The 14,196-nt window shown below is 34.6% G+C and overlaps 2 protein-coding genes across 4 annotated transcripts; both read right to left on the bottom strand.

Annotated features, from left to right (window-relative positions):
• Positions 1 to 169: 169 nt before the first annotated feature.
• Positions 170 to 5,017, bottom strand: LOC120268300 (telomere repeat-binding protein 2). The gene is given in 13 exon segments (XM_039275747.1): positions 170 to 626; positions 715 to 879; positions 881 to 1,109; positions 1,208 to 1,455; positions 2,137 to 2,202; positions 2,204 to 2,217; positions 2,316 to 2,378; positions 2,456 to 2,662; positions 2,769 to 3,098; positions 3,100 to 3,571; positions 3,660 to 3,742; positions 3,830 to 3,919; positions 4,760 to 5,017. Coding segments are annotated over 11 exon segments (2,049 nt in total). The 5' UTR covers positions 3,741 to 3,742; positions 3,830 to 3,919; positions 4,760 to 5,017; the 3' UTR covers positions 170 to 452.
• Positions 5,018 to 5,913: 896 nt separating this feature from the next.
• On the bottom strand, positions 5,914 to 13,751 carry LOC120268296 (oxysterol-binding protein-related protein 3A-like). 3 transcript variants are annotated; one of them, XM_039275742.1, is made up of 12 exons: positions 13,491 to 13,751; positions 12,573 to 12,666; positions 12,003 to 12,119; positions 11,595 to 11,667; positions 11,395 to 11,513; positions 11,097 to 11,218; positions 10,686 to 10,862; positions 10,219 to 10,363; positions 9,435 to 9,613; positions 8,998 to 9,224; positions 7,746 to 7,821; positions 5,914 to 5,980 (listed from the first exon to the last, which is right to left on the bottom strand). In XM_039275742.1, exons 1-11 carry the CDS (start codon positions 13,592 to 13,594, stop codon positions 7,778 to 7,780), a joined length of 1,401 nt encoding a protein of 466 aa, XP_039131676.1. In that variant the 5' UTR covers positions 13,595 to 13,751; the 3' UTR covers positions 5,914 to 5,980; positions 7,746 to 7,777. The 3 variants fall into 3 exon arrangements, with proteins under 3 accessions (XP_039131676.1, XP_039131677.1, XP_039131675.1); XM_039275743.1 differs by lacking the exon at positions 5,914 to 5,980 and having other exon boundaries at positions 7,574 to 7,821; positions 8,977 to 9,224; XM_039275741.1 differs by lacking the exon at positions 5,914 to 5,980 and having other exon boundaries at positions 7,574 to 7,821.
• Positions 13,752 to 14,196: the final 445 nt, after the last annotated feature.

The raw sequence follows: 14,196 nt of genomic DNA, 5'->3' as shown, positions 1-14,196 counted from the left end.
CTATAAAACCATAATTTTAAATAATCTTTTTCCCTGATAATTGGTGCAAAAACATTTTTCATATTTTTTTTTGCTGAATAAATATAAAATTTTGTATATATACCCCTGTGAATTTTGTTTTTATTTTTTGCATTTTTCACCCTGTAAATTTCATAAAAGAAAGAAGCAATTGAATCAATGCTGTCAATGAAAGCAGTGTTTATTCTCTTATTTGCAAGCAGGAGGATGAACATGTACAAAAAAGCCAAGAAGAAAAACCCCCTTCCTTAATGCTGTATAGGGAGGGAGGGAGAGAACCTCAGCTTTGAGAATTTTTAGTGAAGAGAAGAATATTACAAACACACCACCAATCTTTTCTAACCTTCATGATTTCACCAGTTTTGTCGAAACTGTGTTGTTTTCTTTTTTACAATAAGAGTTGTTGTCGGAATGGACAACGGAGAGCAACTTGATTAGTTTAGCATGCAGTCTTCGGCCGGAGAGGGTTTGGTTGGGAGCCTGGCTTGCTGCTGAGACCAGTAAGCATGAGCGGCGAGCACACGGTCAAGGAGTTCCTGCGGGACCGGTTCCCCTCTCCTCTGTTGAGGTGTTATCTTCGCCGTGTGCACCAATGTCTTCCATTTGTCCTGTGAGCTCAAAACATTGTATAGATGGTATTATGGTTGAAAGCCAATGTGTTTCAATTTTAGATATTGATGTGAAGATATAATGTACCTTCAAGTCTACGTATGTTCGATGATTGGCATTGTCAAAAGCTCGAATTTTGACATCTCGCCACCTTCCCGTTCCGAGCATTTCAACTGCTTGGACAAGTGCTTCAACTTCTGAGACGGAGAAGGGTCTTCTTATCCTGCGCTGAGAATGTTCAGGCCGCTTTCGGCTTCTGAATTGGGACAATGGATAGAGCATTCATGTTCGTGGCCGGAACTGGAACCAGAGCTCGGGAATCTGATGATATTTCGTCCTGGTGGTCATCCTGCAGCGGAACATCCATAGGAAAGTGAAATGAATTATGATCACTTTCTGGAGAATTTACTGCAGATGGATTTGGAAGCTCTGGGAGGGCAATGATCGTTGATGGATCAGCTAAAGGGGTAGCAGAAGGTGATCTACATGAGAAAGACCAATAAGATATGTAAGATGTACATCAGGAAAAGTGTCAAAATTTCTTAATGTGTGCGGAAAAGTTCATCGTGTTTTTTCTCACCTGGTTAATGGCTCAGTAGCATTACAAGGAAGAAGCGGGGAAGGCTCTTCATGGTTTGTAAGCAGAGGAGGAGATAAAGTAACATTATCAGGCTCCAAAATAAAACCCAATTTATCCAGCTTATCACCATGAGAAATTCCGGCCTGTAACAAAGTTTTGCTATCATCCCTAATCTTCTTCCCTTGCAGGAGAACACCAACATGAATTCCACCTCTAAGTATAGCAGTCACTGCTTCCATAACCATCCTCTGCAATAGAAATGAGGCAATCAATGTAGGGAGATGCTGAAAGTGAAATGCACAAAATAAGAACTAGGCTAGAAGAGCAAAGCATCAAATAGCTATGCTTTCTTGCATATCAAAGATCATGGGGAAAAAAACCAAAGCATTGGCCTACATTGCATATTGTTTAGTGAAAGAAATAAAAAAAAAATGCAATCACTGCCATCTCTCTTCCACAAAGCCAAAACCTGAAATACATAATAACAAATATGCATGCAGTTTTTAGCAGCAACTAATGGGCTTGATAAAAGTCAGGAATATGCAAAATATGTGCATGGCCAACAAATAAATAAAGTCATTTAATTGGTGCTCATTTTACTGATGAAAAGTTCAAGTAGCATGTGATGACAAATACAAATTTAGGAAGCTAAGTGGGTGTTCATTTCCGGGAAAGTGGTGGTGAAGGAAAGTAATATCACTTTCAGTACTTCTTGTTTTCAGTATTTTTTGTGTTCATTTATTAAAAAGTGGGAATGAGACCTAAGAGTTCAATAAAAAAAAAATTACTAAAATGGATACTTCAAACTGGAACAAGGAAATGTCTACTTCTCCCTCCACTTCAGGACAAAAAAACACCAAAATAAGAGGAAGTCAGACCACTTCCGCCACTTCCCCATTTTCCCCAAATTAAATGCCCTTAATTGATACCTTGAGAGAACCAACGGTAGCACTTTTAGGAATCTCGACAAAGAGTTCTGGCACCTTGAAAGACTTTGATCCTTAGTTTTACTGTTCATACAAAAGAGAACAAGTGTTAGCAGACCATATGCTCAAACCAAATTAAATGGGACAAGTTTTGTTGTTACATGCAGTCAAAACACGTGTACCATGAAAATCTTCTGATTCATGTATTGATCTCTGTCCAGTAACGTTGGAAGATTTTATATTAGCTGCAAAAAAACACGGGAACAACCTTTAAAACTGTGCCATCTATGTGAAAGTGCAAATGGATGAGGTAAGTATGCACCTTCATGCAAACTTGCATCCATATCAAAATTTTCAACCTTCATGTTTATTTCAGGCAGGTTAGACATATATTCATAGTTAACTGCCTCATCATAGGTTGACATCAATCCTCGATGGAAACACTTTCTCCTCTTAAAAGGATACCTCTGTGTCCTTTTGCGAGTGTAACCTATTTTCCTACTGCTAAAGAGCAGCTTCTTATCTACATCTGATAAAGGGGGAAAAAAGGAACCTTCAGTTAAGGCTTGGCAATCATATGGAAACTTCTCAGTAGCATAGAAAGCATATCATAGAATCAATAAAAATTGCTATACCAGAGTTCGGGAAGTCTCGATTTGTTGACAAACGAGAATCCTTCCTGAACTTGGACATTAGTAGCTTTTTAATCCTGTCATTTTGTTTATCGTGAGACCTAAAGACCTTTGAGGTTATTGTACTACCATGGGTACATCTTGAACAGTTTTCATCATCATCATCATCTCTATCTAAATGTAATTGCTTTTCCTCCCACCAACCGGTAGGGAAGGAAGTATTACGAGGAATGTGATCCTCACTAGAAGGGACTTCAACACTGCTGTCCGAGCTAACCAATGCGGAAGGTTTTGAATCCAATTGCATCAGTTCCCCCAAAATGCAAGTTTCCAAAACCTTTCCAGATGTCGGGACTCATGTTCGTCAGCGGTTCACATTGATTCAATGCCCTCATTCCACCAGCCAAATTACCTTCCCAGCATTCAGCATAACATGGAGAATGTCTTTCAAAAGGATATCCACAATCACCACTAATACACTTTGTCATCAACTCCTTCTGGGTAGGATTCTTACTACACACATCAGAATTGAGCTTTCCGTGCTCCTTCAAAGCACAACCACCATTAGAACCCGATACACTCTCACTGCAACTTCCCTGGTCAAATGCTTCCTCTTTGATTGGCTTCACTTCAAAGAGGTCTTCCTTCTTAAGGGTACCGTTTGAGGTAGGGTTGGATGGTCCACCAATGACCGGTGCAGTAAAGGATTTTTCACTCTCCAATAACAAATCAGCAGCTATAGTCGCAAGCATATCGATTGCATTTGTGTGATTATCCCTTGATTTCTTTCTGACAGATCGCTTACCCTGCAGATGAACCAGAAAAATGTTTAACCAAAGACCAAAATTAAACATGAATATTTGACGATAATGGCTGCAAATAACACAAAAGCACCTTGGCTGATCTTGGGACCAGGAGCATGGTAGGTGACTGATTGCCATTGAAACCATACCCCAACCGTTTTGTCGACACCATAGCTTAAGACACATACTATGAATATGAATCAATAGAATTCATCATTGACTTATGAACAGCTTGAACATTCACACAAGAAAAGAAAAAACCTTATTCAGATCCAAACGCACGGTCAACAACTATGTTAATTCATCGTGTACAAGAAAAAGAACAACCATGCGTGGCAGAGTGAAAGCAACCTGCAATAAAAGAACAGCCATTAACACAAATAAAAATTTGAATTTTCTATGAATCTAAAGATGTAGGCTATGGATTCAGAATTATGTTTTAAAACATTCAAACAAAGATCAGATCTTTGAACAAATAGCTTAATGCATAAACAAGCATTGCACCTACTGTGCACCATAAATGAAAAGAAAAAGAAAAAATAATAATAAATGTAATTGAATTGTCAAAGATTGGAAAACCAATGAATGATAAAAGAGTGTTTAAATCACGAGATCTAGCAACCTTAACCTTATAAGAGCACAAATGAAAATCAACAAAGAAAAAAAAAATTACTTTTAAAAATTGATATTTTAGAATTTAGAAACAGAGAAAGGAAAAGAAATTCAATCAGTTTAAAAAAAGCAACAGAATTGCAGAGTATTTTGTTAAACAAACATGTGTTGAAGAAAAGATCAAAACTCTACCTTTGATGCCTGATCAACCAGAAACGGGAATTTTAAATTCAGAAATTTTCATCCTCATTAATTATGATTAAGAAGTATGCGGGAAAAAAAAAGACAATTTTCATCGTGAAGAACAGGAAAGCAGGAATCCCAGATCTCATGAACCAGCATCAATTCCTGATCCAAAATCTCAAGAAGCACAATTCAATAGAAATAAACACCCCCAGAACCCAGCGATCTCCGATCTTGAATCAATAATAAACAGCCCAAACAACAAACGCCACACAGAAACCATCGAAGAAACCCCAAAACCCACAACCGATCATATAAAAATCAAACATTTAACACCAAACCAACCAAAACCCAAAGAATTACAACCCGTAACATCACGAAATCCATCAACCTCACCTTTGATTTCACAAAAACCCTCATAAAATCCCAAAACACCTTCAGATCTTCAAAAAAATGGAAAATTTCCACATCATACGATTGGATCTCAGGCCATGCTTGGAATTCGGGCGCTTTAGAACCCTCTGATCGATCAAAAACTCATCAAAAGAACCAAAATTCTCCTCAATTTCACCCCTAATTTTCCCCTCCTCTCCTTGTTTCTCTCTCTCTCTCTCTCTCTCTCTCTCCTTGTTTCTCTCTCTTCATCAAATCCCAAAACCCCTGAAAACTACCCCTTTGCTTAAACCCCCAGTTCTTATATCCTTGCTGTTCTTTTGCATTTACACCCTTATCAAATAAAATAATCACTCATTCGTCCCTTTTAATTTTTCTATAAAATTCATAGATATATACATATATGATTTTTTTTTTATGCCCACTAAATATATAACAAACAACATTACAACTATTTGTGTTGTACTCAGGCATTTGTACTGTGTTATAATCTTCAATCTTCACTGTATCTAAGTGCAAATCAAATAAACCCATAACATTTAAGTTTTTTTACATAAGTAAATAATTGCTAATCAGAGATGTTAATTTACGGTCCTTGAATGATATGCAACAGTTATTGTTTATATAAATACTGTACAAATGTACTATTTATAAATACTGTGTGTCACTGTGTAATACTGTTTTCAAATGATTTAATTTTTTTTTTTTTTTTGAATGGATTATAGCCGTTAGATATGAGCATCCCTTGATTTAATTTAGTAACGTTTTTAGATGATAAATTCTCATATATATATATATATATATTAACTACTTTTACGTTCATAAAGTTTATATTAAAAATAAAATAAGATATTACTTTTAGTTCAATTATACAAACTAAAATAATTATCAAAATTCATTTTTTTCCTCCACATTTCTTAAGAAAAATAAGACAATTTCCAGTATATTTCAATTTTTTTAGTTATTATATATAAGGGTTTGTGTGGAAAAAGATCAGCGGTTTGGCGGAAAGAGCAATGGCAATGGGCTTCATGCTCTGATGGAAGACACGTGTAACAAACTTTAGATCGGACGGTCAACTGATAGGGGCGTTTATGGAAAAAAGAAGTGCAGTTTTTCGGTTGGAACCGTGTTGTCCTGCCGGTTATCCGATCATTTCCTTCATTCAGTTGTTCTCGAGATCAAATCAGGACCGTCCATTGTGGATTTTTAAACTTTTCACCCCTGGAAATGTTTGTAATTAGTATTGCCTTTTTTTCATATTTTTTTTTAATTTTAATATAAAAAAGTCATTTAATTTAAGGGAAATTAATTATACACCAATATATTTAAAGATACACTTTATTTCGACACCAAACTTTAGAAAGTATGTCCACCGACTAAATAATTTTTAAATTTCTAAAAGATATATATATATATATATATATATATAAAGAATAAAGACATGGATTATTAGATGGCGAAGGTCATCTTTATCATCATCTCAATAGACATGCAAAATTTTTGGAGGTTTCTATGAAAATATAAGCAAATAAACTATTTATTAAAAAAACTATATTTGTTTAAAATATTGTTAAGAATGCATATGCAAATGCAATTTTATTTTATGTCAAACAATAATTGAATGAGAAACAGAGCGTGTTATAAGTTTATATTAAAAAAAATAAATAAATAACCAGTCACATCAAAAACAAATATTAAAAAAATGAAACAATATTAAATTAGTAAAGTTATTTATTTTGAAAAAAAAAAAAGATGATGACGTGGAGCAGGGGACCAAGAGATATACAAGGCCATTAATCTCACAAAGATAAGATGTGATCATGTGGTGTTGCCGAGCATGATAAAATGATTCCATTATAACATCATCATCTTGACTTGCATCTCTAAACTACTTCATTCAATCAACTCATAAATTGATCATTGACTTAATAACCACAAGATAAATCCTTTTCTTTTTTTTCAAAATAATAATAATAATAATAATAATAATAATAACAAAGAGTCAACTAGTTCAGACTGTAATAAATTGATCATTGAATTTTACATGCTCAAATAATAACCACCACATCAGAAAAAAATAAATAAATAACAGTATATTCATCATTTGCAAATTATTTGGAATCAATACATTGACTAAATTGACCAAAAACAATTAATGAAAATTTGAATTTTCCATGTTAGGAAGGTAGGAGATTCAATTGACAAAATTCCAAAAAAAAATTGCACAAATATGTAATTATTTATATCAACGACAATAATAACAAAAATTGTTAAACCAAATTATTTGGGATTCACTGCACAAATCTTTTCCTATCACATTCTAGTAAAAATCAAAGGACTAGATTAAAAAAAAATATGTAATTCATAATTTATGTAAAAAATAAAATTTGCTTGTTTACCACTGCTATAAAAAATCAGTTCAAAAAGCTCGTTTACTCTCCACCTTTATTCATTAATATAATAATAATAATTAACTTATAAGGGTAAATTCACTTTTACCCATATAATTGTTACCAGAGTATCAGAGCAATTAGATATCAACTTTCTTCATGATTTATAATGCAATTAAGACTAATTAAAAAAATTAGGAGAGATATAGGAGCAATGAATCAAAAGTGGGCCATGATTAGCTAGGAATGTCTCCCATATGCCTGGGGGAATGGATGAGATGATAATATGATACAATCCTAAATGGCAAAACATTGCATGATATTATTAATACTTTTTAGGCCAATGCAATTATACCTGCAAAACTATTGACATAACAAAGCATTCATTTCCCAAGAACCAAATCTAATTGTCTTGAGAAAAATATAAAAGCAATGCAGTCCAAAATACTATGAATTTTTCAAGAAAAATGGAACTGGGACACACAGTCCACATACACCTAATCAACAATTCATATGGCACAAACAAGTGGACCCTCAATTCCAAAGATAACAACATCCATATAATATAAATGGAAGAGGAGAAGATGGGGATATACCTGGGTAGCTTTTGGTTGAAGATGATGTCCTGTTACTCAGTCTGCTCCTTTTTTATGTTGCAGAGTTTCTTCAAATCTATTAAGAAAATAAATTCATTGATTACAGACCATATATAACTCATCTTCATGGGACTAGCAATGTATTTTATAAAGAAGAAAGCAGATGAACTATCATTGTCTATGCTTTTTGTTTTTAGGTGATAAGACTGTTGTTTCCTGCCCTATAAAAGGATGCTTTTAAATAAAAGATGCATAACTAGAATTATATGGCAAACAAGTAGACAATCTCATATGATTTTGTACTTTAGGAGAATAATGAATGTGAATATGAATGACAAGATCAAGATGTACCAGTCTGAAAAAGTAACTTGCAAAAACTTCATTTCCAACCAGACCTTATTAACAACGTAACTAAAGTTGCTGCCTTATAATTTGGTGTCACTGAACATAAATTTCAGCATGTTTTAAACCTAGATTATAGATCTAACTAACATCACCTAATTTCAGTGGAGTAATCATAGAGTTTGGTACTGAGATTCTAGGAAAGAATGAAGAGATTAATAATCATAACACTAATGGAGCCTTAAGTCATACCACATGAAAGTTTTGTAGCATAAACTATCTTTAATGCTTGCAACATAAGTTTTAAGTGGAGTTATCATCATCACATTCTGGACAACAAAGGTAACCACCACAAAAGTGATTGGATGTCATTCAATATCAGCTGTGAAATGTTGCCAGCTTTAAATTGCAGCTAACGATGTGAGAATATATTTTACTTGCTTGAAAAGAGTTAAATGCCATTACACAAACAAGGAAGCAAATTAAAAGAAAGCATAGATTGCATAGTACAAACACAGGGAACAATTTTTACAAAAATAAATAATCCTGTTTTGATTAAAAGTTTTGGAAATAACTACTGGGCAGTATTCAGCTAAAGCTGCTAAACAACTTTTTTCCTGCAAAGTGTGGAGGGACAAGATAAGTGTAAGAAGTTCAATGTCGAATAATAGGCACTGAAGGGAAAAAACAAGAAGCCAAAGAGATTTAAGATCCATAGTGTTGCTTGGAATAATTGATAGATGATTATAAATTTGTTATAGCATCTACAAACCCTCGAGAATACATGGGCAATGCTCAGAAAGTCAGACCAAATGCCTGACCTTCCAAATTAGTCAGACCAAACACAATTCTATGGTCTCCGGATGAAATCATCAAGCAAATATAATACCTCATTCAGCAGAAAGATTACCATATTGCCACGGATTGAACTCTATAGAATTGATGTCAAGCTCTTCGTTGACCTCTGAGCTATCAACCATTACCCTGTGCTCAGAGTACTTGCCATTGTACTCATATACTTCCAGATCACCCCAGGGTGTGGGAGAAACTTCACTGCTTATGTTGAACCATCTTGGAGTAAACTGGTGACTGTTAACTTCTCGATTTCTTTTCTCCTCTCTTTGGCGTTCCTCCAGGCTGGAAATATCATGATAAGTTGCGAGTATAATAATAACAATAAGAGACACTTTAATTAACTTTATCTAATAAAGAGCTATGAGATTTCTACTCCTGAAAAAAGACACTACAAGAGTTTCTTCGGTTAGCCTACTCAACCAGATATTAAGTTTGAAAACAATCGAATAACAGCACTATCTCCTGACTATGATACAAGGAAACTGTATTCACCTTGCCTTTTCTGCACCAGACTTGGACATGTCACCATTCGCAAGAGCGTATCGGTCAGGACGAAGTCGGGAATCAGATGCCAGTAATTTCTTGGGTGCTGTCTCAAAGCTGTTAATCTTGTGAGCAAAATATGTATATTGATATTTATCATTTTCTGGTGTAGCTGCAACTCTCCAGATCTAGAACAAAAGGAACCAGGCAAAAAGAAATATGTCAATTGGCACAACTCCAGCTACCAGCTCTACAAACTAATTAACACAACAGAAGTATATGATAGATTAAAGCAATTAACGCACTAGGTATCAAGTCTATACAAGGTACATGAACTATGGAACTTCTAACAGTCAAATAAAGGTCCTTCAAGAGCACCATGTCTCATGACTTACAAAATGAAAAGAATTCAGTATAAGATTTACAAAGTTTTCCAAAGATCCTCCCACTCATCCACTAGGATAATGAAAGATGAGGAAAGAATGACAGAGATGGTGGTGACGGAATGGGTTGGTGGATGTGGATGTAGATGTTTGGCATTGGTTCCTCCATTATCAATTCATATAGCACATATACAAGACCTGGCCCACACCCAAATCATTGACACACCTAAGGGAGACAGAAAGAGAACTGCAGACTGCATGTCAACTTCCAAGAGAACAAGAAAATAGTAGAGATTGTGTAAGCATCCTCTTATGCAGTTACTTAAAGCATATGAAAGAAGCTAAAGGTTATCCTCAAGAGGAGAATATCAAAAATAGAATGAACTCAAAGATTCATGAAATGAAATGACCTCTTTCAGGTTTGTGCCTGGAAGAGGCTCTCCCTCATGATCACATGGTTGGAAGCTCATAGACTCATTCCACTTTCCAGTCATCAGTATTTTAGGTTCTTCTGCTGCATTGTATACATACCCATCTACTTCATATCGACCAGCCCTGCCATCAGCTACAACTTCTCAGGAGACCAGAGGATTGAAAAACAATATACAATTGCTGATTGAACAATATACAATATACAATTGCTGATTGCAAAAACACACAATAAATTAAACTAGAAGAGTGGAAGGTAAAGAAATAAAAATACTAGATTCACGGAGATCATAAATCATATGCAAAATCTGATAGTTCCAATTTTTACCACATTTGCTAAATATTAAGTTTCACTTCACAAGCTACATAATATGAAACTTTAATCACACTGCACAGAATAAAGAACTTAAACTTCAGTACCCATATTTCATATAGAAAAAGGCCGTACCCAAACCAACCACATGGTTGAAAATATAAGAGAACTTTGTCACCAGTTGTCAAATTTGTCATTATCATCTCCCCAGGTGAGTCAATCCATGTGCGTCCAAATATAAGGTTGTTAACCTTTGTGGGAGGTGGCACCAGATCCAAGACTGTACCAGACTTTTTAAGGGTCACCCTTGTCCTGAATAACCATTAATATATCCTAAGCAATTGTTGGAATATTCTCAATGTAATATATAATAAGAAACAGAATGTAATAAAAAATTATAATTCAGAATCGCTTTTATTCATGCTAAAGTGTGTGTGGGTGTGTGAGCGTGCACCAATGCCTCTACATAGTAAAATTCATAAAAAGAAATCAATGAAAAATAAAATGATGTCCACCATAAATGTAGTATTTCATGAAAAAACTGACCTTCCAACAGGATATATTTCCAATGAATTTCCAAGGAATTTGGTCTTTACTTTGGAAGTGATGTCATATGTGAAATGCTCATTCTCAGCATGGCCTGCACTCATTGGAGGATGATGACTGACCTGAAATGGTGGTCAATTACTCTATAAGTGAAACTCATATTCAAAATTTTCCCAAATGACTAAATCAAAGGAGATAAATAACTTTAGCTGCTCCAATATTCAACAATAGTGCACAAGGCAAGATCAACACTGCAAGAAGAGTAGAAAGCACAATCTAGAGAAGCTCTGTAGTTAACCTGCTCTGCAATAAATGTAATTCCATTATGATTGACCATTTCATAAGTCTCTCCAAGTATAGGATTGAAAGGCTTCCAAGTCCTTTGATAGGCAAAGTAAACAGAAACTGCCCATGAGGCTGCAAGGATCAAGGGCTAGATCAGACAAGTAATTCAGGAAAACGGTAGGTAGAAGCAGCAAACAAGTAAAATATACTTACACGTGTAGGCCAACCGCATGTAAGGATCTTCACATTCATCCGCCATATTTAGCAAATGAGTATACTCCATCAACTATGGGGCAGTTGAAAATTTCAACAGATCACATAAATAGCATGCTAAAGGAAGGTAAATTAAGTAAGTGAAAAGCATCATCATTCTGCATGTTCAAATATTAGTGTCACTGATACTACCAGCTTTCAAGAATATGTTATACTCAAAGCTAATTAAGCTTTAATAGATAAATAACAAATAGTATCAGCATTTGCCTTGTAATACGTTGCGCAATGAACATTAAATCTAGCAGTTAATCATTTAATGAATGCTGCAAGTGGAGCAAGAAAAATAGAAAAAACTCCATTTCAGGACAAAACAAGTCCTCTATTTAGCATTCAGATAAAAGCACAAACCTCCGCCATTTTCTGAAGCATTGTCATTGGCTCAAATATGATCACTGGAAGTGTCACCAATGATGTAACATCTGCTCCTATATACTTATTCATCATTTTCCAATAACTATCACGATCCTGCAAAGTAACACAAAATGTTGAGAAAAAATATAAGCCCTAGATTGTGGAAACAAATGAAGAAATTCACAAATTCAAAAACCATTTCCATAAGTGGATAAAATCTCATATAAGAATATTTAATGCATGAGTATTGATAATATATATAACCAAAACGAAGGTTTTAAATAGCAGCCAAAGCCCATTTAAGCAACGACATTTGCTAGTGACCACAGCCTTAAGTTAGCTCACAGTGGACTTATAAGAAATTTCATATATCACAAATAATTCATTGATGGCATCAAAATTCTTCATTTAAAAACATATAAATAATCTTGTTTTGGAACTAATGATTAGAAAGCAAAGCCCCCATCCAAGGAGACTTCTATAAGATTTTCAAAGGGAATATTAAATAGTTTGATTAAAAATTTTAACAGATGTACATAAAAAAGACTATCAAGCTTCAATCACTACCTCCTGCTTCCACCTCCCTCTTTGAGCTTCTGCCTCTGCATCTTCTGTGCCTCCTTCAGGATTTATCACTTCAAGCCCTTCATAACCCAATAACCTGAAAGAACAGCAATCAAGTTTTATCATTTGGTAGCATCCAACAGCCAAAGGTTAAGGCAAAAAGAATTCCCTGTGGTAGTATTTTGGAGAGATGGCTATAAAGAAAGTCTAACTGATTCGCAGAGTATGAAAACAACATGGAATTAACTTCACTAAGTTCCTGAACTTCAAATTACAAAACCAATCATGGCAATTCCAAAAAATATTCACTCAGTGAGAATTCAATTAAGAACAATACCAAAGTTAAAACAATAGGAATCTAAAAGAAAATATGGACTGAAGAATTATTCTATTGGTCAACTTTATAACTAAATTAGATTAATCAAGCATTATTTTTTTATAGAGCCACAAATGCAATTAGGTCAGAAAAAAAAAAGCAAGAAATCCAATCTTCCGTGCATGTCCGTCTAGTAATCAACAGCCCAATGAACAAAGAAAAATAAATAAAATAAAATAACAATTTAACCTTAAAAATCAAATGCTTTCTCTGCAAGTCAAAACTTTTATGAATATATCAATCTCTGTTCTCTTTCTAATCACCAATCCAAGACAAAAAACATATTCCAGATGATCTGATAAATGTACTTCGAATGATAAACATAAAATAAAGAAAATCACATGTTTCTACTCCAAAATAAACTTTACAAACAAAACAATCACTAAGATTTTCTTAATCACCAATCAAAAATAAATAATCACTCCCAATGATTCAATATACATAGTTCGACAGATAAACACACAATTTAAACAAAAAAAAATGGGAGAAAAAAACTAGGGCTATATCAACAAGACGAATTGAATGGATCTAAGGCCGATCCATACCCATTGACAGATTTATGCATCGCGGTGCCCCATCCTTTGATGCTCGACGTGATCGCCGAGAAAAATCCGCCACCGGCCACCGGATTCTCATCCCCAGAACTCATGCTTCACGAATTCAACCGAGAGAATGATCCTGACGAGATCCTTCCCAATCGGAAACCCTAAATCGAGAGAATTTTTCGAAAATTTTTGGAGAAAAAAGAGATCGAGCGTGGAAAGGAATTTGGCGCTTCCAGTGTTTGAGCGGACGAAGAATGATGAGAGAGTTGTGACTGGTGACCCTGCGGAGAATCATATGATAACGTGATCCAATTGCTTCTCGTCATCCATTGGCTGATTTATGAAGATTGACCGAGTGGTACTCTTTATCATATATTATTCCGGCGGGCATTATATTGCATGCCACGTGGAAAGGGTAATCTTTATTATGCCAAAGTTATTTTAAATATAAATTATTACAATAAATAATCATGTTAACATAAAATACTATATATACAAAAGCCCACTAATCCAAAGGGTTAATAGGCCCATTGAGATACCGCTTTAGAAAACCGAGTTTAAGTTTTACGGGACATAATGATGGTAATTGATTCTGGGATATAAATATTGGTATGCAATCTAGAGTTTTTGTGTCACAGGTTAAAAATACACAAACTAGATGATCAAATTCGTGGCTAATAAATAATAATTTTATTTAAATATAAAA

Source organism: Dioscorea cayenensis, chromosome 9 (assembly GCF_009730915.1).
Source record: "Dioscorea cayenensis subsp. rotundata cultivar TDr96_F1 chromosome 9, TDr96_F1_v2_PseudoChromosome.rev07_lg8_w22 25.fasta, whole genome shotgun sequence".
Classification (NCBI taxonomy): domain Eukaryota; kingdom Viridiplantae; phylum Streptophyta; class Magnoliopsida; order Dioscoreales; family Dioscoreaceae; genus Dioscorea; species Dioscorea cayenensis.
The sequence above is the reverse complement of the archived record's forward strand: the minus strand, read 5'-3'. Positions and strand labels throughout refer to the sequence as shown.